This window comes from Bradysia coprophila, unplaced genomic scaffold (genome assembly GCF_014529535.1).
Source record: "Bradysia coprophila strain Holo2 unplaced genomic scaffold, BU_Bcop_v1 contig_358, whole genome shotgun sequence".
NCBI lineage: Eukaryota > Metazoa > Arthropoda > Insecta > Diptera > Sciaridae > Bradysia > Bradysia coprophila.
In genome coordinates, this window is record NW_023503616.1 from 5,910,903 (window position 1) to 5,934,928 (window position 24,026).

The window sequence follows — 24,026 nt, forward strand, 5'->3', positions numbered from 1 at the left end:
CAATTTTGTACAGTACATTTCATATTTTTGTTCCACATTTCAGTTTCAAATACACACACAGTGTTTTCTACTTTTATCCTATCCACTTAACAGCTTCTAAATCGTAACATTCTGTTTGTATATAAAAAAACCTTAAATATTATAACACTATCCGAAACGACAATGCCGATTATAAGTTAACGGAATTGAATTACCACTCAAATGTTTCTTGTCGAAAAAATTTTATTTTATTTTTGCCACCACAAAGAAACTGCTCTATTACTCACTCAACCAACTTAAGAGGATCATTGACGTATACATCAAATTGGCCACAGTAAATATGAAAAAAATTCACTGAACAGTAGATATCTTCCACTTTATTTTTCAAGTTTGCAGTTAAATTCCATAGAATTTCTGAAGAAAGTTAAGGTTTACCCATTCCTTTCCTTCAAAAACACTACAAGCAAATCAAGAAGGCAAACAACATAATTAGTTTCCCCTTTTGTAAGCCTACAGAGTTATTTACTTCTGATTGTGTGGTACCTGAATTTATGGAAGAATATGGTTACAATATTCTAAAGGACACAAACTAATTATGCTGTTTACTTCTTCGGATTCTTGCTCGGATGCCAGTGAAATTCAGACATAACTTTGCTGGAGCTGGAGCCGTTATTCAGCTGGTCCACTCATTATACTAACAAAAATGATTGTAGGACTTTATATGGATGAAATAGGTACACACACGTGTGGTATTGGTAAAACCATGTAAGCAGTTTTGCTTGGAAGATTGGATTCGCTGCGATGCGTGGACAATTTGCAATAAATTTAGGAAATTCAGTTAATCTCTGTCTCCTTTCATGTTCCCGGCCGACTACTCAATTTTGGCTTATTTTTATTATAGAAAAATTATAGATTGCGTAATTTTCGATCTATTGAAATTCTGAGAGACCAATAAAAAATCTGAGTTTCCCATTCGACAGACGACTTACGCTAATTTTATTAATCAAAGTAATTTTATTGTTTTAAAATTTAATAATAAGTCAGAAGGTGGAGCAATTTCTTCACTTTGTTGAAAAATAAAAATATTTTTTTTTATTCGCATTAAAAGCTTCTTCTCAGTACAGGAGGCTAGTTGCATCAAATTATTTACCAAAAAAAACAAACTTTTTACGTATGTACAACGCTACATATTTTGCTTCCATTTTCAATCATTATGCTATCTAATCTATCGATAAAAAAATACTTCAACATGTTCGTTTTGTTTTCCAATTCCTACTGCCAGCCGTAATTGTTTAATATCTGCCAAACGAAAAGAGAGAAAGTAATTAGGAAAGGTCTTGCTCAAACATTTTTAATTTTCCTTCATTTTACCTATTTTCATCGTCTGTAGACGGATAGGGATACATTATCGGCGAATTATTTTGTAGTAACTGTCTTTGGTGGTAGAAATCGTTAAATGCACCACCCAGTGGATCCTGCAGGAGTGGTGAACTGAAAGTGTTGAGATAACGACTTAAATCACTAACGTTTCTGCAATGAATATTTCATACAAATAATTTTCAATTGTTTCATTTCAGTTGTTAAGTTAGAAAACACTTTAGGTACGCTCCACCAGAAAGAAAGATTTTGTTCAAAATTAACAATAGAATCGATTGTAATATCTTACCTGGACATTAAATTATGATTGTTGGTTAGCGAATTCAAAGTTGGATTTGTCCAGTTGTTATGGGTGGTTGACGATACTCCGGAATTTGTATTAACTGTAAATAAGAAAAGAAAAATTGAAATTCTTATCGCCGTGATGAAATCGAAAATTTTCGTTTTGGTTTCGAACTTACTCAAATGAGACGGTGGTGTATCGACATATAAGTTTGATGACATATTATTAACGGGTGATGAAGGTGGTGTGGGTGAGTCTAAACTGATTATTGACGTATCTGCAATGATATGTGAAGTGTTTTGCTCGGATTAGCGAAATAATGAATTCGTTTCGTTTCTCAACTCGTTTCTGGTTTATACTTACAAGTTGAAAAAGCTAAACAAACTACGCTTTCCTCATAACCTTTCAGAAAAGGCTGGTCATATGTTATTGACAGCGACGACAATAATAAGCGACAAGCTCCCAATGACATTCTTATATATAGTAGAATGTAAGTTATAACAAATGAAGTTAAAGATCTCATACCAAAATCAATGGATTAATTCAAACGAAAGAAGTAATAGATTTTTATGAATATATCGCGAAACGTTTGACGTTTCTAAAAGGTTTTATCATAAGGACGGTTTTATCGGAATTATCAATTTGATTCAAGTATGGTTGATAGATAGACAGGCGCTGTTATCTACAACTCATAAGTATATATTGGTCGTCGTTGTCAATAGCAGATGAAAGGTGAGAAATGACCGTGAGAGGTCATTAAAATATTCAGACCTGATATTGATTTTTGATTTCATTTTGCTAATTTACTTTTTCATTCACGTATCATTTAACAGTAAAACTTTTCTATTACATTTAGGCACTGCAATTTTTCATAGTTCAGTATTTATTCATTCACTGATGTCAAAATCATTGGTGTCATTTTTAGGTTTGTTTTTTGAAGCATAGCATCAATAGGTCACGAATCTTTTATTTCATTAGTTTTATACAGCTGATTGTGTCACCGAGGGTAACATTGGTTCAATTCATTAAAATTCGTGGCTCTAGTTTCAAGCTACCAACAGATATTCATATACTCGTCGTTTGGTCATCAACTTACGGTATAGAAGACAAAAGTGGTCGATGAGGTATGATTACTTTGGACTTATGAATGTAGTCTTTTAGAAACGACTATAGTCATCTGTTATCGGCAACGATTTCATAAATAAGTGATGAGCTGATGACTAGAGTCTATAACAAAATGTATGCTAAAACAAACGAAGTACAAGATTTTGATGAAACACTAAGCAATACTTTAAGAAACCGATTTAATTAATGTACCGCGATACTCTTGCCCTTTTCTGAAAGGTTATTCTGTTGAAAATCGTAAGTGTAAATGAAGTAAAAGATTTCCATTTATGAGAGAAGAGACATATACCGCCGATAAATGTAAGACTGTTTGATTAGGAATGCATCGACAGCATTACAGGAATATCAATTCAAATATTTGAATTGTGCCGTTCCACAATTTTAATGATTCATCATCGTTTGCAATGTTCTCAAAGTTAGTAGAACTGGTTCACTTTAGGAATGAATAAAACCATGAAAATAGAAAATTACTGAATGGACCAATGACTTCAGTGTAGACAGAACTATGCACTACGACCAAAATTTCGAGTGGTGTATAACAGTGTAACTTGCTTCTGGTCGTATAGAGTGTTTAACACGTAGCGGATAATGCTCGAGCAGGCACTTTAGGCACTTTAAGCCTTTAGTCGAGGAATACCTCCAAATTTTTGATTTTTGGAAATTTATTTCGACTCCCTTAGAGCTTTCCGGTGTGCCTAAAGTTGATGAGTCGCAATAACCGGCAACGCGTTGAGTAAGAAAGATGGCGAAACGACAACCTATTGTTCCATCTCGGGGTCTGCTGTCAGATTCTTTTGTATTATCGATCACAGCAGACCCCGAGTTGATTTTCCATCTCGCTCTACTTAAATACCGTATACAACAAGTAACTAACACCACTGTCGTGCTAACGGCTCGGTTCAATTGTTTGACGATTTATTTGTATACCAATTCGATTTGAAATGTTCATAGGTTTGCAAGTTTGTATACGGGGTGGTATGTACATTTTTGACAAGTAAGCATTTACTAGGCCCAGACAGCTCTCTGGCAACCGCATACAGAGTAATTTAATTTGAAAGCGGACACTATCCGATTTTCGGCCTCCTAATTTTGTAAACGAGGTGAAAGCGGTTGCTACAGAGCTGCATTGCCTGGACGCAAATGGAAATGTTCAGGGTACTAAAATGAAACTTTCACAAATGAAAATGAGCGTCGTAACACAATTTGTTAGAAATGGATTATTGACAGTTCGATCAAAGTCCAATACAAAATAAATTGATTTGCTTAAAACTTACTAAAACAAAAATTTGTGTTTACTGTCGAGAAACCATTTCAACAAAAATTTAAAAAAAAAATGAAAACTTTTTGACACATAAATTGAAACAGCAGCTTTATGGGTTCTTAAAGAAAATTAAGTCTTTATTTACAGATTCATGTTTTACATTTTTCTTTTCTGTTCTTCTTTTAAATAGTTGTAATAAATAAACCGCATTAACAATAAAGTTTTTTTTGTTTTATTTTTTTTTTCTTCTTTTGTTTCAGAAATGATTTCTTAACAGTTGTTATGGTCATCATGCATAAAATGTTTCCTTACAAAATAATGAAAGATGAATTTAAAATTAAATTAAATTAATTTTATGTGTTTACATACAATTACTAAAAAAAATTACATTCACCAACCGATTGAGTAAAATCAATTTAATTTAATTTCGTTAAACATTTTCGTTTTGCAAAACATTTTCTTTCGTTTACTTGGTATGTGGTTTTATCTTACACGAAACTAATAAAAAAAAATCATAAGACAACTAGAGTGGAAAGTTGTAAAAGTAATATCTTCCAACAAAACATTTGGTGGTTGGTTATACATAATAGACGTACGAAATCAGAACATATTTTTATGTTGCTTATAATCAGTCAATGGGAATTGTATTTGATCAAGCCAATGTGGATAGTATGACATGGTGACTATTTACAACCTGTCAATTTTACAACCTGCGTCGTCCGCAGTATTACGTTAAAATATCTTTGATCCAAACATCTAACTCTCTTTAAAATTCGGGAGACTTCGGAATTGGTACAAAGAATTAATAGAAAAAAAACCGTTTTCAATTGAAAGTGAAACTGACAATTTTGTGTTACAACCTTTCCGAAGCGACGATAACGATGAACTTCCGCTAGACTAGCTGAACTAACATTGTTTGTATTTTTTGTTAAAAAGCAACAACAAATGATGTAAAAGATTTTTCCATCAATCGGTTCAAAAATATTTAGACCAAAGGAATAGCAACATATTTCATCGTAATGTGGCTATATGCGGTTGCCGATAATGAAAGGTTAATACATTTAAAGTCATAAGCTGATCCAAGTTGGATTAATTGATTTTAGTTTCTGTTTCTTATTATGGTAATGGACCAGATGTGAATGTGATTTAATCTTGCTACTCGATATCTCATGGTACACACTTATCACTTGTGGTGATCGTTCACAGGGTTCTGTTTATTTTCGCTTATATTTACTCAAAGACTAACATCGCTAAATATTCCACTCTACACCATGTAATCTAAATTTCAAAAATTGACTCATTCCAAAATCCCAGATTACTTTCAAAGAAAAAAATCAGGGAACCTCAGTCGTTAAGGTTCAGTCTTACGGAAAATATTGGGAAGAAATAATTTTCTATTTGGACGTATTGCTCAAGATTGATTGTTGTAACAACTAGTAACCTGTCTAATAGACAAATTTAATTATTTCAATTCAGGTTGAGGAGAGGGGTTTCCCTTCAATACCTGAAACGGTTCTTCGATAAAATGTCGCAAGCAATCGGTATAATTCATGGTCTAATTCCAGTCCATAACAGCAGAAAAAACACATTTTGCAATGGAATTTGAATTGGAATTTTATTACAGTCATTATTGGCCGAGAAATGTCATTTAATTTGGTGTGCAACTTTCGAATGTCGTTCGGTCAATCAATTATAACTTTTCTAATTCGTGAACAATAAAATCAATTTATAATCTCACTTCGGTGAAGATGAAATGCATGAAATTAAACACAAATTTCGGCAAGTCAAAATCTAACAAATTTACATGCTCCTTATAAACCGACGACAATAAATATTACAATCTACGGATGGACTGGGCCATGATCACGACAATTGTGTTTCTTTTTTTAATCACTTATAAATCAAGGAAAATCAACAATCAACAAAAGTGTAATAAGAAATCAAATGGAAAGAAAAATCGAAAGTTTAATCAATGGGGGAAAAAGATGGGAACATTTTTCATTTTAACGGTTTCGCTTCTTCGAAATAGTGACCGATTGAGTGCCGCCTAACGAAAGAAAATCTATTCATTGTAATTAATGACTTTTTCGCGAGTCCTAAATCTAAACCTACCATTTGTTCGCGGTGCAGCAGCAGCAGCAGCAGCAACAGTCGGTGGATTCGAAACTAATTGCTTGGCAGGTGGTTGATTCCTTTTTATTGGCACATCATCGTCTGAATCACTTTGTGTTAGATCGACCTGCAAGTAACATAATGATTGAATCGTATGAGTAATCGAAAATGTGAAAAACAAAATAATATTCCTTTTGTAATGAATGCCTTGCAAACAGACATGAGAACCGTCAAAGTGGCTGATCGATTACGACAATCAATGCCTATAGTTGCTTGTTCAATCACTCAATATTTTCCGTTCTGATGAAGTTATTTCTCATCACGACCGAGCAAAATAACTTCAACTGAATCTTGACGGCGAAGTATGTTGTGTAGATCATGCAATCGATTGGTCGGGTCTCATGTCTTCTGCCGAATGCAGATCCATTTTTTAGCACGGGCAGAGAACTAATGCGATATCCTGGTCACTTCGTTACCGGGAAATATTTGCGCCAAAAATTTGGTTGCCGGGAAATCAAACCTTCGCCGAACAAACCACCGAAAAATGTATGGACCCGGAAGACCCGGTGTTAAGTTTTTGGGAAATTTTGACTCAGTTATGAGGAAGAAAACATTATTTCCACCCCCGCTTCAATACATCGGTGAAATTCGTGAAACTCTTGAAAATGTGTTCTGTTTGAGTCCTGCATTTCATAATCTACAGTTCACTGAAGCTCATCATTTCAAAACGCTTTGAAATCGGAAAATGATATGATTTGAAGTTGTTAGGGCGAACTCACCTCAGGTACTGTTGATGTGGTCGTTGTCGTACTAATAGTAGGTTCATTCAGACTGGCCATTGGTGCAACTCTACTAATATGTTCCGTTTCCGTAATGATGTCTACAACGGAAAACGTAATGTATGAAATACGAGAGATAAATAGCGCACCATCCAAACAAATTACCCGTATCGTCTGAAATGTCAACGCTCTGATATTTTTTATGTGGAGTGTCTAAGCTCTGCGCATCGCTGCCAACCACATGTGTACTCCACGAACCGTCTTTATTTAGCTGAATTTCATTTGTGTCGGCCGAACTCAGGACTTCTTGGAAATATCTGTCGGACAATTCGGTTTAGTCGGGAAACGCATGTATCAAATCCTGTCTATACACTTACGCATCAATCACTAATTTTTCATATGGTGCTGGTTTATCACAAACCGGACAGTTCCATGTGGGTTTCTTTTCGTTCATTTGAAGATAGGTTTCAGCATCGAAGCATTGGAAATGCGAACATGTTGATGCTCTGATGGAATCAACATTTTCGATTAGAAAAAGATGACAATAAAGTGTAACAGTCTCACTTACCGACAAGGGGTTTTCATCTTCATTTTTCCTAATGGACACACCAATGTCACATTAAGCGTAGTCGTGGCAATTTCACAGTCTGCGTCCTCATTCAGCTTTTCTTTTACTAAACGAACGCAAATTCTAAATCACAACGAATCAACGTCTGAATTGAAATTACTTACTCATTGCTCTAGTTGCGTCAGATGAATGAATTTTTTGTCCTGTTTTCATTCCATTTAAGAGTTGTGCCGACGACAGCTTTTTCACTAAATAGACAGAGATCACATAGTGTCGATTGTAGTCCGAACACCATGATACATTGATCTGATTTATTGTGGTTGGTGATATTTTCACGTACGGTGTAATATTAACAGGCCGGGGCGGACGCTTTGCCTCAGCATTTGGTTTATTAGTCGGAATTGGATTCTGGAACATTTTTTGGTGAAAATTTGAAATTTGTTTTTGTTTGTTCTGTCACTTCACATACCGGTAGAGGACACATTTTGGCGTTGACTTTTACTACAATATTTGGTGGAAAGAAATCATCTTGTTGTTCACAGGAAGGAGGAGGTTCAATTGAACAGAACCGAAGCTGCACCTGTACGAGAAATTCAGGCTTGGAAACGTTCCGGGTGTCTCTGTAAAAAAAATTGGAAATTGGAAGATTAGGAGACGGTTCCAAATGTAGCATGTCAAATTGAACGTACCGATTTAACGATATTTCATTGGCTTGCTGCGGAGTCAGGGTGAACGTGTAGTTGCATTCCTGTACTCGTTGCGCATGTGATGCAAACAATTCGGTCGGTTTCAACAATGTTCCCATCACCTCGAAAAATGCCAATTTTTTCAGCACTATGCTGCTCTGTGTCTGTGGCGTATTTTGATTGTAAACAACAACGCCATTGTTTGTACCATTTGGATGATTTGTCGCTCCGTTGCCTTGTTGTGATAAAACCATATTTACGTCCTGATGATACATTTGCGATGTCAGTGGTTGAATTGTCACCTTGCGGTTTTCAAGTATTTCTCTAATTTTACGGCGAGCGGTTGGAAATGATGTATCGAGTAGTGACAATGCACGTTGTCGAAGACCACTTGCCACGTGCTGGTGGATTGTTGGGATGCCAAGCAAATCGCTTAATTCCTTATTGCTGAATGAGTCGATTATGGCCTGCAATAAAATTATTGAAAAAAAAAATTAATAAAAATGAACGGGTCATCCTCAGGGGCTTCTTAAAACCACCGTCGGTCATTTTCTTTATCATAAGGATTGAGGTAACATGTCAATGGTCATTGAGACAAATTTTACTAGTGTACGCAAAGACCTTTGAGTGTATGACGTCAAAGATATCATGTTTTTAAAGGTCTTCGAAAGTAGAAAAAAATCATAAAAAATACCGAAGAACGGAAAAAATCTTTAAATCGATTTCCATTCCAACAAATAACACCCCCAACAAGCAACAATAAGGTCCGACATATTGGCTAAATTGCAATTTTACGAAACTAGAAATATGAAATTGTTTTCCATTCGTTACATTGACGAAAACAACTTCAGTCAGACAAAGGTAACATCACTGATGTTGGTGGTTGTGCGGGTGCAATTGATCTATTGAACTGTTATGGCTCAATTCAGCTATTGATGTGGGGCTTAAACACTAATTTAAATGGCCGCCGATGGGCCATTGTACGGTTGTTGATTGAAAGTCATGGTAGTTTTAAACAGAACAAAACATTTCATCGCTACAACCGAATACATGTGTTTATGAGCGAAAAACAAATTGCAAACAGCAGCTGAATAACATCTATCAAATGTGAATTTGAGTAAAATCACCAATAACTATCAAAATAAAATTGTAGTCTCTAAACACATCGCTTCACTTCTGGCACTCACAGTAACTCATTGAAAAAGCCTCTGGTTATCACAGCAGCCCACAAGTGTCGTTAAATTGAAGTTTATGTAATACTTTTATTTGCACTTAGTCGACTTATTATATGCATTTTCTTTGAGAATGTTATTAAACACTAATTTTTTTGCAAATACTGCCACACCGTTGATCAGATCATACAATAAAAAATTAGACAGCCATGTTGTTGTTCAAGTGTCATTGTGAATACATGTAAAAAATCATGCCGGTGAAATTTTATGGATATACAACATAGCGTCGCTGAGTTGAATAGATAGTCACATTTATCGTCGAAATTATGGTTAATTGCTTTCGACGAGTTTCTACACTAACTTATTTGTAAAAATCCATCTGTTTCGTTTGACGACCCTATGACTATTCGAACAGATAGACTATTCGAACAGATTAGGTTGTCAATTTTGTGAAGAACATAATTGTGTATGTGGTTGTTTGGTTAAGAGGGATAGATTGCATTATTCCTAATACATCAGCGGGCTTCCCTAATATCATTCAACCGATTCAACCGCCAAGTATTTCTACAGATGATAGTAAAATTCCTAATGGAATCAATTTTTGGCGCCAAGGACAATTTTTAAATGGGATACCCTAGCACCATATTATATTAGGGATTCATCAAAGAAAGGTAGTTCTATTGCAGACAGAGCAGAACGATATTAACATATGGTGCTAAAACCAAAAACAATAAGGGAATTCCGTCATTTTATTTATACTGAGTATATCGCGTATATTCTGAGTATATTCCGTATATCGAGTATAAGTCGCATGTGTTTGACAACTGCCACATTTGGAAAAATGAAATTTTTTACGCGATGGATTTCGATCAAACAACATGCCAGTGTGTAGTAGTTAGTTTTTCAATAGGACCAATACCCTTTCTAGCAACCAAACTTCGTTTTGTGGCAGTCAAAATACCACCTTATTTTGACAAATGTGACACTGACTTTTTTTGTAATAGAGTTGCCGTGCCGCGTTTTTTTTAAAGCAATATCGACGTCACACGAAAAAGGTAAATTTTAAACTTTATTTCATTTTTGAACACCAAAATAACGGAGCAACACACAAAACAACACGTCACAATCAGAAATTATTCATTTTCGAACACCGAATTGGTAAGAGTAGACGTAATATTTTCAACACAAAAAATGACATCACTGCACATACTTCATTTAATTTATTTTTAAAAGTGTAAAATTTTCTATGACAGAATACACTGTACAGTTTTACCACCTTAATTTTCCTAGTTTGGTTGCTAGAGAGGGTATTGATAGGACCAATATCGGCTGAGCGATAAGACTTTGGAAAATGTTGGTTTTTGTATGTGATTGGCACATGATTTCATAGTCTTATCGCTCAGCCGATATTAGTCCGATTGAAAAACTAATTACCTTGCCAGACTCCTGAGACCGCAAGCTTCACACTGACATTTGATCGAAATCCATCGCGTAAAAAATGCGACATGCGACTTATACTCGATATATATACGAAGATATACTCGTTATACTGGATATACTCAGAATATACGCGATATACTCAATATAAATAAAATGAACGGAATTCCCCTAATGAAATTCATTTAAAAACTAGAAAGTTTGTTAAAGAAAGAATTAACCGGAGGAGTAAATATAAATGGTTAAGAGATCACACAAGTTATTGAACTAGTCAACCAATTTCACAAGAAAGTAAGCAGATTTGATGTATATCCTATGGCTGTGTATGCTCGATAATTTACACTATACAGCTAGCTAATTATGGCATAATGCATAATATCCCGTCACAGCCGTAATATAAAAATATCAACTTTAGAATTCTGTTGAAACTGAAACTTTATGTTGTTAGTGTAAATAATGGAGTTTGTGCTAGTGGACATGGGAGTTGTAAGAGAAATCTTTGCCAACATTACAAAGAAGAATACTCCAGTCTTCCCTACTCAACAGCATTTATCATATTCCGGGAATCGAAAGTGAGGTGTCAATTTGCAGTTCATGTAACAAACCTAACAGACATAGCTTTATATCGATCGTTTGAAAATTCGACAACTCTGCCATAGAAATCGATTTATGAAGATCTTGCTTTATTATGGTCTGTTTCTGAAGACTACAGGGATATGATTTTTTTCTATTTCTTCTTAAGGCGTCTTTTTTGCTCACCATAAAGACTTACTGTAAATTATTCTTCTCGAAACTGGAAAGCCGAACGACTAAAAAACTGCTCAGCAGCCACTTGAGATTCTATAGAATTATTACCTGTTTACAGTACTACGAAAAGATGTTTGTGAAGCAAAGAGAAAACAACATCCTATTTGCCAAGTAGACCCATTAGGTGGAAGGACGTGGGCTTGGGCACCTACACTAGTCAACTAGGTAAGGGTGAGAAGATCACTATGAGAAAGATGTAATTCATCGGGCCTATCAAACCTGAGTCGGTTCCATAATGCAACAACAAACATCTATTTGCTACATCATTCGGTACGTCAATCATTCCGATTCTATCATTCTGTCCTCTCTATATTGAATTAAAGAGTGGTGATGGCAATTCTAACCTTCAAAACTGTTCTTCTCCCGTACAACCCAATGGAGTTTTGTTGTGAATGGTTACGTCTTAGTAATAACTCTATTAAACTAGTAATTAGGTTATTGTGACAGAAACTCACCTTTAATTCACTGTATTCCAGTGATTTCGTATTATTTCCGTTAGTATCTGCAACACTTTTCGTTCTCGTTTGAGACCTTGTCTGACGCATTTTTCGTTGAACAAAATGTTTAAGAAGATTGCGTTATAAAAATAAATAATTTCGTTAAACTACACAACGGAAATCGGACATAGAACAGTTCTGGCACTGGTGTCATCAAAACAATTTTTTTTAATTATACACTAAAAAGACACAAATCCCAAACAAAATAATCGACGCTCTGTAACTTTGATTTATATTTTTTTATCTCGCCTTGACAGCAAATTTTTATGGACAAGACAGGAGCATTATAATTTGAATTTGCTATAATTTTTAGTGCTATAAATTTTCGTTAGCTGTAATAGTCCAGGAGTAATAGTCATTTATACAATGAAGGATAAAAAGTTAAAGAGGGGACGAAAAGGAGACTTATCACTTTAATCAATAGTGTTATGAAGTAGTTATTTCGAGTTATTTACGAATGTGTCTCCGACGATTGATTTTAAGGCAATTCACGCAATAAGTCCGCCAAAAATTTAGATATTTTTAACTGACATTTTAAAATGTTCCGATATGCGTATGTAATTTTTCATACAAAGGGACAAAAACTAGAGAAAAAATTCGAAATTAAAGTTTGTTCACCAGAGGCGAAGCCGAGATAAACAACCACACTGAAAAAAATACTTTTTAATATCTGTTCGATGTCTTTTTGATGCGTATTTGTTATTTTTGACGATTTTACAATATATAGTTATACAGTTTTCCTACGAAATTACTTTATGGCACCAAATAGGTCAAACAATGTCAATCACATTTTGTTACTGTTGTGTTGCTGGCACAGATGAATATAATTTCATTTGACACGATAACCCTCAGCGACACAACGTCTTCCAGTTGAAACTTTAATCACATTTTACATCAGGACAACACTCAGGATATGGCAAACTTGAGTCTCCTTTGACAACATAACACGGTGGTGACGTTCCGATAGGTGTTAAGGAATCTCGCGCCACGTCATTCACAATAATTCACAAAGTGACATCTTCCTTATACAAAATGTGTCAAAATGTGAATTATTGTGAATGACGCGGCGCGAGATTCCTAGCAACCTTCCGATAACACCACATCTGATTTTTGCAAGAAAAAATAGAAATTAATTTTCTAGAACAGTAAAACTTACTTTAGGCTCTTACGATGCATATTCGAAGCTTAAATCTTCGGGGCCGTTCATAAATTACGTAACGCAAAAATCAACATTTTTCAGACCCCCCCCCGGGTCTGTAACGCTAAAAGGGTCAAGTTTGACCCAATTTTGTTAGAACCGTAACGCTTGCCTCATACCCCCCCCTCCCCCCTCTAGCGTTACGTAATTTATGAACGGCCCCTTCCAAACAAGTTACTCCAGTACACTCCGGTATAGTAAAAACAGCACCTACTTCATATGCCTCTGTTTTATCGTTGTCCCAACACTTACCGGGGTGATCTATGATACTATATTTATAGAAAAGGACGATTGAAATAATAAAAGTAGTAAAACCTGGATGAACTGATGGAGGGCCGTGAGAAAGCGCCGAAAATACTAAACTTACGAAGCTCAGCAAAACAACCAGAGTTGACGAAAATTTGATAAACATGTTCGTTGCTTTAACGTTAAGTGATTACTAATCGAAATGATGTACCTAACAGTCGCCTTATAATTACATTTTAGCATCAAGTAAAGAGGGGTAGTCACTTTAAATAACACCTTTTTACCAAAACTTACAAAAATCGTAATTTTGAAACTGACGAATGACTGGTGTTTGAATTTCAGTAACATCCAAATTAAGTAGTACAATTGACGTAGAATAGGTTTTGTGAACTGTTATCGTAATTTTTAAATTTATTTTTCGTGTGAGTATTCTAATGTGGTTGACACCGATGTTACTTCTATCTTATATTGAATTTTTAATGCTAAATTTAGAGATGTTTCAGTTTATTCAAAAATGTTTTATCTGTAATGTCAAGGTTTAGTTGGAACACAAGCAATGAAAATAAAATTATCAAAATGCAACAAAGCATGAAACTGGTTGTCATAAGAACTAGCTATAAATTGGCTGCAGGTTCCCTCTACTTACGACGGTTTTAATTGCCATGAAAAAAATAATGTGAATAAAGACATTGATCATTTGGATGCATGTAAAATTATATAATAAATTGACTCCAGGTCCATCAACATAACTATTTCTGTGTTATTGACTTCATATATAGACCGGAAATTACGAACAAAATTACGTAAAAATTGTGTCCCCGACATGAAAAACGAAATATTTGATAGTGTGAGAATTGGTGGGCAAATAAGTGCAAAGAATTCGAATTTTTTTGCTACACAAATCTTTTGAATTAAAAAAATTAACAAAATATTGGAACGATTACCTCGGGGATGTAGTCGGAAACTTTCAGAGACTGGAGTGTACTCCAATGAATTCATAATATACGCAAAAATTCACGGAAAATATATTTCACACAATTTTGACACAATTCATGAAAACAATAGACTATGCCAATCAACCTTAACCAATGATGCCATTTTAAAGGTCCTCAATGGTGGTGACTTTATCACTATTTTATTTTACCGGAAACATGCACACATTCAAATAAAAGCATTTCCGCGAAAAAATCGTTTTTTAAATTAACGGTCAAAATAATTTCAGTTTTGCGGTGTCACTTACAACTAACTTCACAACCGACATGTCAATAATTTTTGTTTATCTGAATGGCAACATATTTTTGCATGTTTTCTTCACATTTTACCGACTGAATTAGTACGAAACGTTTTGCAGGGAATTTCTAGGCACATAAACATAAGGAATTGAACACTGAATTGCATAATCGACACGAAATTGCCTTTAAAAATGAGATTTTCACAACACCCACAATGTTTGATCAAATTAATTTGTCTTTAAAATTATTTCGGAAAATTTGTCCTACATTCTGTTTAAAACAATAGAAAAAGCACACTCGGAACTATTTTCTGGACGAAATTTAAACTGAATCACTAAGTTTTACGCGAAATACTACAAATTTTCGACACAAACTTGTTTGAGATTAATAATTTACTGTGGCGATTTGACATTTCATCAAAACAAAATTCAGTGAATCAGTCAAAACTGGGTGAATGGGGTGAACTGAGTGAACAATACTACTGTAATTGTAAAGTGGCAAACTTAAGACCTTATGTGGAATTTGGGTGGAAAATGGCGCAAATCACATATTTCAGGAATTTATAAAGTGAAAAATTTTTCCGGTTTCAAGTTTTTTCGTCAAAAGACGAGACACGGGTAACTTTATTTTCAATTTCAAGCTACTTTATGCAAAAAAAATTGAGAAAAAAAGTCATTTTGGCATAGTCTATTGAAATTTTAAACCTTTTCTTTTCTGTCTTCTCCTAGGAGTTGCGGGAATCGTTAATTATTTTTACAGTGGCTCATCATTACAATTGGTTAAATCCCACATTTAAAAAAGATAAAAGTTGAACTTGCGAAGATTGTTCTGTTAAGTAAATGGACAATAAAGCCGACAGTGTGAAAGTGTTAAGTTAGCATTTTTTAAAAAGACCAGTCCAAAGGAATTTAATGTTTGGCTCTTTTTCGGAGATATTTTACGTCAAACTTTCTTTACATCGGTTACATTAAGCTTGAGAGTGACACTTTTTACCCTGTAACTACAAATCAGTTGCTGATTCCATCGCAAGAAAACAATAAGAAATACAATTACAGCTAAATTAGCATAAAAACAGAAAAAAACACTTTTCGGTAATTTTTTTACCACTTTTGACTGTCACCGGCCTATAAGAAATTTCTGTAAGAAAAGTGTGAGTTTTCAGTCTTTTTTCGGTTGAAAACTTCAACTGTACATATCTCAGTGTGGATGAATTTTAAACCCAATAAGACCCTATTTGCCCGGAAGTACATGCAATTACCTTTCTAATGACACCCCACACGATCGTGTAACTGGAGAAATTTGTGTAAGAAAAGTGTATGTTTTCGGTATTTTATGACCTCTTACCAGGCACACAAGCTCCGACGTATTTTTCTAAAAATGATTTTGGCTTTTGGGCATATATAAAAAATTCCAAAAGAAAAGGCTTCCGATTTCGGTCTTCTGTTTTTCAGAAGAATCCCTCAGAGTTTTAGATTCTAGTCAATACGTGTTTCATGGTTTCCCTGAAAAGCCGTCCATTTGGAAGCTATGAGCGTTTTAAGTGCGAGCTATGTCAGCCATAACTCGGAAAATACAGCAGATAGAAAGTTCGTTTAAAAGACAAAGTTATAGAGTTTCACATTTTAGTCAACACGTGTTTCATGGTTTTCTTAAAAAGTCCTGAAACAAAGGAAAACCGGAAAAAGCCAAATCATCTGCCACTTTGTGACGCAAAAATTTTTTGGAATTTTTTTTCTAGAATTTGTAGATATCAGTTCTTTTGTAAGTGGATAACAGGACTTGCGTCACATCTCCACTGAATCGGTTCTGGGCGATATCTGAATCCAAACATTCAGATCGAGGAAACTCTTACAGGCATTTACAGGGATTTTTTTGAACGTCAAGCTGTTTGCCGAAAACTTAGATTCGCTAAACAACAGCTCGGTTGGTTTGTATTACAAGTAAGTCAACTGGATGTGGATACGTGTTCTAAAAAAATACATTCAAATACATTTATTTTGAAATTTATTGCCTGTTATATGATAGGCTGCGACCTCGACTCATAATTTTCTTAAATAAATCCAAAGCACCAGTGCTTTGATAAATCAGAATGTACATGTACAACCTCATCAAAAATTTAGAACGAGCTTTGTTTAATCACCATAATAATCACATTTAATCAATATTTTCGATGTAAGTTAGAACGAGGACGAAAAATCGGTCACACCACGTTAATCACATTTCACATCAGGACAACACTCAGGATATGGCAAACTTGAGTCTCCTTTGACAACATAACACGGTGGTGAAGTTCCAATAACGCCACACCTGCATTTTGCAAGAAGTTTAAATTGAGAATACATTTTCTAGAATAGTACAGCTCATATGTTGCTCTTACGATGCATATTCGAAGCGTAAACCTCCCAGACAAGTTACCCTAGTACACTCTGGTACCGTGAAAACATCACCGACATCATAGGCCTTCATTGTGTCACTGTACCAACATTTACCGGGGTGATCTAAAAAAAATCGGTGTTTAACTGAGACGCTCATTCAAATTCACACAAAAATAAGAAAACCTGGATGAACTGATGGCTGGCTTACGGAAACCGCAGAAAAGGCCAAGCTCACGAAACTCAGCAAAACCACAAAAGTTGTAGAAAGTTTGAAAAACATGTTTCTTGTTTCAGCGTTCAACGATTACTAAAAGAAGTTATGCACCAAAGTCGGTGTATTTTGTTTTAGTATTTTATAGTCTTATCTTTGACCTCCCAATCTGTATGATAGACAACTAGTGAATTTTATGTTGACCTCAAAGTTTATTGAATAAAATTTAAGTGCTAACACCTATTACGCTGGTAGAGTAAGTTTGGAAACACATTTGTATGTTGAGTTACCCGACAGCTAAGCATTTGTAATTTTGTAACATTAAAGTTAACTACGTTGTGAATCACGATTTTTGATGCCTTGTAAAAAGAGTGACTGAAGCGGCAACTGCTATACTATAATTTTCAACTCTCGTTGACGAATTTCAGCATGCATACAATTTTGATCTTTACTAAATTTTATAATTTTTTCGTATTGAATGTAGTTCTGAGAGTAATACTAATGAACTCTACTTTTCCGTTATTGGAGTTTCCTAAAATGTTGCAAACATTCATAGATCATCACCTCTATCTATGATGCCATTTAAAACAGCGAATCGTAACTCTAAAATGTCAGAGGTCGTTTAAAAATTTATTATCTGTAATTCGAAGGCCGATTGGCTTGATTGCATTAAAGCTATCAAATGAACGCAATGAAATGGAACCCGTTCGTAAATATTTTCCGGTAATTACTGAAAATATACTTCCCAGATTTAGGTAGCAAACAAAATCTGTTACTTTATTTGCTCGAACGTTTGCTGTGTCACACTATCCGCCTTGACGATACGGTTTATGAGAAGAAACGACGATTTTAGACATATATGAAGGATTGATATTTATGTCGTATCTCTCCATCATTTATGATTTCGATAACAGGACTGTACAGCGTCTATTTCGTCGTCTGAATATCAGGACAGTCTTCAGTCTTTTCTTATTATTTATCACCACACGATTTTAAAATATTTTATTTTTATGCCTTGGGCATAAATTTCGGAATTTTTCTTGTAATTTACATGGGGGATCAATTTTGTGATATTAGTCGAGTGTAGAGCTTTCATATCCGAGCCGAAGAAGAGGTATGCAACTTCTAAAGTTTATCAGTCAGACAAAAAAGCCTTTATGCGAATGTCAAGGGCAGGTGTTGAGGAATTTCGCGCCGTGTGATTGACAATAACCCACAAAGTGACTTCTGATGCAAATTTCTTTTTGTAAAATTTTCTTTCACAAATTTTTTGGTTCAATTTTTTGTTGATACAACTTTTACGTACGGCGCACAATGCGTCACCCTCAGCAATATCAGTTATTTTGTAAGTAGAAACAAGGACTTGCGTCACACTTTCACCCTTTAGGGTTTTCTGGCGGATTAAGATAAATGGAGAGAGTAGCAAATCAATTTCCGTTTCACAGATGATATCGTCCTTACGGCAGCTTATCTAGACCAAGCTTAAGTAATGTTAAAACAGTTAAATGAAGAGTTAAGCAAAGCTGGTCTCAAAAGTTGAATTTATCGAAAACGAAGGTGATGACAAATATTGAAGATGGCAAAGACGTTAAAATTGGTGACACTGTCTTCGAACGAGTCGGCAGTTATATTTACCTAGATCACAAATTAATATTGGGTTTGGATGAAAAAAACTCCGGCTGAAAAAACCGCTGTGTTCGTTGCCGATTCGCAACGTTAAAAATATCGAATCTTCTGTTTAATTTCATACACAAAGCCCAATGTAATATCTATGTTCAGACCCACTACACATACACTACACTACACATTCAATCTAGCATGCTACACAACATAAAATTGTTTGAAGTAAATATCACTTTGTCTGAACCCATGGCTTTGGCGCTAGAGCTCTCGACTCATAATCGAGGGGTCCCGCGTTGTGATCCGCGGCTGGCAAGATGATTTTTCCTTCATTCACTTTTTATGTAACACTTACTCAAAGATATTCTAGACAGTACTAGACAGATTAGAATTGATTTGTTATTTTCTCTTTATCTCAAGCACCATTTTTGCTGATTTTTAGACGGGTTTGTTAGCATACAAATGTACGCAGTCAAACATCAGTGATAAAATCCCATATTTATTTAAATTTTTCACTTTAGACACAAAATACGTCTTGCATTTATCATTCAATTGCACCCTTCGTCTGAATTAGCGCAAACAAATTCAGTTACTTACTACTCAAAATTGAAAACGTTCGTTCACCCCACAACAGTGTCAGGGCATTCGAGTTCTATTTCAAGATAAAGTCCTCTTCAAATTTATTTAAATATAACAAATAATACAAATACAAAATCAAACACCCACGGTACATCGCCAACGCGGCTAAAAAAGATCCATATCATCACAGTTCATGTCGAGAATATCATCCTCATAGGCAATGTTCGCTGCAGACGTATCCGAGCTGGCAACAGACATAGTAGGCTTTGTTATATTTTTTTCTGGACTGGTTACATTCAAGTGATGAATGTCGTGGGTATCGAAATCCGAACTATTTTCTCGATTACAGTCGGTGACTGGTGATGGCGGTGGATTTGATACTAAAATTTAAACAAAAATTTTGTAGCAGCTGTAGCAACACAACGAATTGCAAAACATACAATTAGTCTGAATTTCAGCATTCAGAAGCAGTTCACTTCTAGTGGACAAAACCGTGAGTTCGTTTTCATTTTTCAACGATTTTTTCAAGGCTTCCACTTCACGATCGCGCTTCATCGATTGAAACGTTTTCTTTTCCTGAATTTTTTTACGTGTTTCTTCGATGAAAATTAATTTCTTCTGTTCTTGCGGAACTTCGTCCGAGTGTTTTAGCAAGAAGAGGAATACTCCGCCAGGTGTACGGCGACGCTGACCATTCTACGAATCAATGTATAAAAATGCGCATTATGTAACATCGATTTCAGTAAGAGAATCTACGTTTTCAAACATACCATTATCATCATCCCGCCGTCTTTCTCAATTTTTTGTGTTTCTTTGAAAATCTTGATGGGTACATCTCTACCCAAAACTTCCACGATTCGAACTGTAAAAGAATGACAATTGTTGGAAAAATGATTTGCAAGCAGACAAGTAGGTTCGTCTCATATTTGTTGTATAGATTTAAGCCGTTACCTTCTTCAGCAACTTAATTCAAAAATCCAATATCAAAAGATGTAGGACTCGGCTCTCGATTTCATTTGAAAAACGATTGGGAATACCTTACAACTAAGTGGGTGGACTTTCGAAACCACTCAACAAATATTTGGACGGGTGTTAAAAAGTAACAAAAGAAGCCTATTCTTACGCAACAGTGTGTCTTTCTCTTCGTACAGCTTGTTCGCAATATCCCGAGCCACATCTTCATCTGTGGACTCCCGATCATTTAAATCAATGATAAGTCTCGGCGCGTTCATGAACCCTGCAATAAGAGAGTGATTAGTTCACTGAGTTATCCTTCATTAAAAATGGACTACAACATACCGTCATTGCTGCTGCTGTCTTCGCTTTTGTGTCCAAGTCGCAAGCGGACATTTTTACGAATTCGTTTTCCATCTCGTCCAGCCAAACCACTTCCCATGCTGCTAGCTCGAAAACGTTTACTTTGTCCGCCGTATTCGAATCGATTCTTTTCAACCGAATCATCGCTATTGTTCGACTGGCGACGTTTCATTGAATTTTCACCGTTTAACCGATACTTCAGTGAATAGTCATAGGATTCGATATTTCTGTCGAATTTCTCCGGTTTATCGACACCGCAAACTTTTAATGAATCCAGCAAACATTCTTCCTGTAATCCATTCGACCAAATGTTGTATTTCTTGAATTTTGGTTGGAATTTGTTGTGCTGATGATTCGGTTTGATTCTGTAAAGTAGAAGACAATTGTATGCCACCCATTTAGACTGATACCAGAGCGACAAACCTTAATTTCTTGCTCTTTGACCGCAAATCACTTTCACTTCCTGATGAGTCGGAACTTTGCTCGGCTAAAGATTCATCCAACTCAGACGCATCTTCCATTTTTGTTACATTATTTGACGCGGAAGCAATTACTTGACCAACATTATCCGTTGCAGACGGTCTCTGCAGAGGAGTGTACCCATCGTCACTGTCGCAAATCTTAAGTGAAAACAAAAATGTTTTAATTTCAAAAATGAAATGAAAGAATATTTTATTAATGTAGATGCAAGTAGGTCCAGACGCAATTGAATTATCAGTGCATTGAATCGGGTTACCTCGCCATCCTCTATATCCTCGTTAGAATTAATTGACTCATGCTCCATGACTTTCAGTAAGAACCGTACAACTTGAATTCACAGATTATCCTCAGAAAAAATCGAAAAGGACGTTTCTCTTGCATGCAACAAAAGGCATACTATAAAATGAAATGTCAACTTAAAATTAGCGGAGGTATTCCGGAATGGGTTTACAGAGCAATGTCTTTTTGCCCCGTACGAAGGAAACGTACTTTTAAGGGGCTATTAGTATTGATATACCGTTTGTGTCAGAGAAATTATAAGTTGGTACGCCTGTCATTTCTCTGGTTTGTTTGTAACATTACACGGAATTCGAAGCAAGGCTGTATACTTTGGGGAGGTCACGCAGAAGCAGATACGCGGTTTACACTCCACGTTTCATACAAAAAATTCACCACGCCATACAAATTCAATTTTGGTGAATTTGTTTGCATGGAAAAGGTGTGTTCTCGCGTATCTAATAAAATGGCGATCTGCGTGACCTCCCCAAAGTATACAGCCTTGATTCGAAGTAGACAGCTCCTTATGATTTTACAAAGATGACTAGATCGACTAGATCGCAGGAAAAAAAGTTGATTCTAATAGATTGCGGAATTGTTATCGTCACTACCGCAAAAATCAGTGATGACACCGCAGGGCTTACTTTAGAGAATTTTAATTCTGAAAATTCCGAAAATTCTGAAAAAATTCCGAAAAAGTTCCGAAAAATTCTGAAATAATTTTTCGGAATTTTTCAGAACTTTTTCGGAATTTTTTCAGAATTTTCGGAATTTTCAGAATTAAAATTCTCTAAAGTAAGCCCTGTGACACCGCCTTCGAGTCGGTCTTTTGAGATACGAAATTTAAAAATAAAAATAATTTGTTAGTAAATTAAACTTTCGATCACATTGTCTATGAAAATATTGCTCGGTGAGGTGACAGAAGTGACCAACTTGACGATAGCGTCCTGTGAAATAGTGCTCAAAACCACAATCTATAGTGGTTAGAGCTTTAGGGCTCTGGTAATGGAAGGCTACTCGGCCCTAAGTGCTCTTTGCACATCTGAACAATTTTTTGTTTTATTTGACTTTCACCTCACTTAAGTTTCCTTAAATGTTACGTTCATTTCTTTTATTGATTTCAAACGGCCTTGAAGGTGATCTTAGAATGTTGTTAAATAAAAATGTTTTAAACAAGGACCAAATTCTTGTACTTACTGAGGCCATTAATCTGTCCCAAGTGTCTTCTTTGCATTAGACGTTTGGGTGTCGGGGAATCTCGCACACGCGAACCATAGTATGCGTCCTTTTACGACATATAACGAAAAGTCATGATTGTGCGAGATTCACTACTTAGAGGTGAGTCTCGCACACCATGAATTGTGTGGTGTGCGAGACTACCCTACCCCGACGTTTGCATTAGATTTGATTTTATTTGAAAAGGTAATAAGTGTTAAAAAGGTTTAAATTTGGGTTCTATTACTGAGTCCGTTCCTATCTAACGCACTGAGCGAATTTTGCTTATTTTTGTATAATTTGAAAAGTATTTTGTGTGGGCTTTCGTAATTGTGGTGTGTATAATTTTACGGTGAATATTTTCTGTCAAAATTTAACGTTTCACATTAGGGCTACGCGGGAAATTGGGTCGAGTACGCAGTAGGGTTACAGAAACACTAGGGTAACGGACGCAATAGATTATTGTCAATGTCATTTAAAACATCAATTTCAACAAAATCATACAAATTTAATATTTTGAGGTTAGCTTTGTGAATAGTATATAGGTATACAGGTTCGCACCAAAGTATATAAACATACTGAAGGTAATGCAAATCCACAAAAACTCACGGAACCCTACTTTCGGGTGAATATAATTTTTACAATGTTGGCCACTAGTTACATTCACTTTGTTAGGTTGAATATTTATACTCAACAGAAAAAATTGTATGCAGAGCAACATATTTCTACCAACATTAATACGCGAACTATCACGCAAGCAACATAACAAATCTTATATTCACCCGAAACTTGGGTTCCGTAAAATTTGTGATCCGCTGAGCATTTGCATTACCTTCAGTATGTTTATATACTTTACGTGTTACGGCATGTTTCATTTTCATTTACATTGCCTAATCACGTAAAGCATTGTACTTACGAGGTTCCAAGTTGTTATTTGACAAGTGGGGAATACAGCCCTCCCCTTCGGGTCGGGCTGTAACACCCCACTTATCAAATACACAACTTGGAACCTCGGAAGTAATATACTATTGGTCCGCACGGGGCTAACGTCACAGCGTCTGCTACGTTCTCCACTCGCTTAATAATTTTGCTGATTTTGCTGATTTTGCTTCAGCAAAAATACGTAATTTGACACACAGATTGCGCCAAGTGAATAGACTGCTTATATGCTTGAATTGGCCTGACACAAAATGT

At 35.4% G+C, this 24,026-nt stretch overlaps 3 protein-coding genes across 9 annotated transcripts; all 3 read right to left on the reverse strand.

The window, feature by feature from the left end:
* Positions 1 to 1,149: 1,149 nt before the first annotated feature.
* LOC119081419 (E3 SUMO-protein ligase PIAS3) lies at positions 1,150 to 12,341 on the reverse strand. 7 transcript variants are annotated; one of them, XM_037190322.1, is made up of 13 exons: positions 12,042 to 12,326; positions 8,174 to 8,637; positions 7,954 to 8,104; positions 7,649 to 7,892; positions 7,485 to 7,590; positions 7,294 to 7,422; positions 7,082 to 7,233; positions 6,917 to 7,017; positions 6,138 to 6,264; positions 1,818 to 1,916; positions 1,646 to 1,739; positions 1,351 to 1,509; positions 1,150 to 1,278 (listed from the first exon to the last, which is right to left on the reverse strand). In XM_037190322.1, exons 1-13 carry the CDS (start codon positions 12,129 to 12,131, stop codon positions 1,272 to 1,274), a joined length of 1,923 nt encoding a protein of 640 aa, XP_037046217.1. In that variant the 5' UTR covers positions 12,132 to 12,326; the 3' UTR covers positions 1,150 to 1,271. The 7 variants fall into 7 exon arrangements, with proteins under 7 accessions (XP_037046217.1, XP_037046218.1, XP_037046220.1 ...); XM_037190323.1 differs by having other exon boundaries at positions 1,351 to 1,470; positions 12,042 to 12,325; XM_037190325.1 differs by lacking the exon at positions 12,042 to 12,326 and adding an exon at positions 9,358 to 9,579.
* A 4,405-nt stretch (positions 12,342 to 16,746) lies between these two features.
* On the reverse strand, positions 16,747 to 17,511 carry LOC119081515 (U-scoloptoxin(16)-Ssd1a-like). The gene is made up of 3 exons (XM_037190525.1): positions 17,318 to 17,511; positions 17,137 to 17,257; positions 16,747 to 17,066 (listed from the first exon to the last, which is right to left on the reverse strand). Exons 1-3 carry the CDS (start codon positions 17,412 to 17,414, stop codon positions 16,970 to 16,972), a joined length of 315 nt encoding a protein of 104 aa, XP_037046420.1. The 5' UTR covers positions 17,415 to 17,511; the 3' UTR covers positions 16,747 to 16,969.
* Positions 17,512 to 19,619: 2,108 nt separating this feature from the next.
* Positions 19,620 to 21,794, reverse strand: LOC119081441 (phosphorylated adapter RNA export protein). Its single transcript, XM_037190373.1, has 7 exons — positions 21,598 to 21,794; positions 21,285 to 21,481; positions 20,844 to 21,226; positions 20,668 to 20,781; positions 20,315 to 20,406; positions 19,985 to 20,240; positions 19,620 to 19,924 (listed from the first exon to the last, which is right to left on the reverse strand). The coding sequence occupies exons 1-7, from the start codon at positions 21,643 to 21,645 to the stop codon at positions 19,710 to 19,712; spliced, it is 1,305 nt and encodes a 434-aa protein (XP_037046268.1). The 5' UTR covers positions 21,646 to 21,794; the 3' UTR covers positions 19,620 to 19,709.
* Positions 21,795 to 24,026: the final 2,232 nt, after the last annotated feature.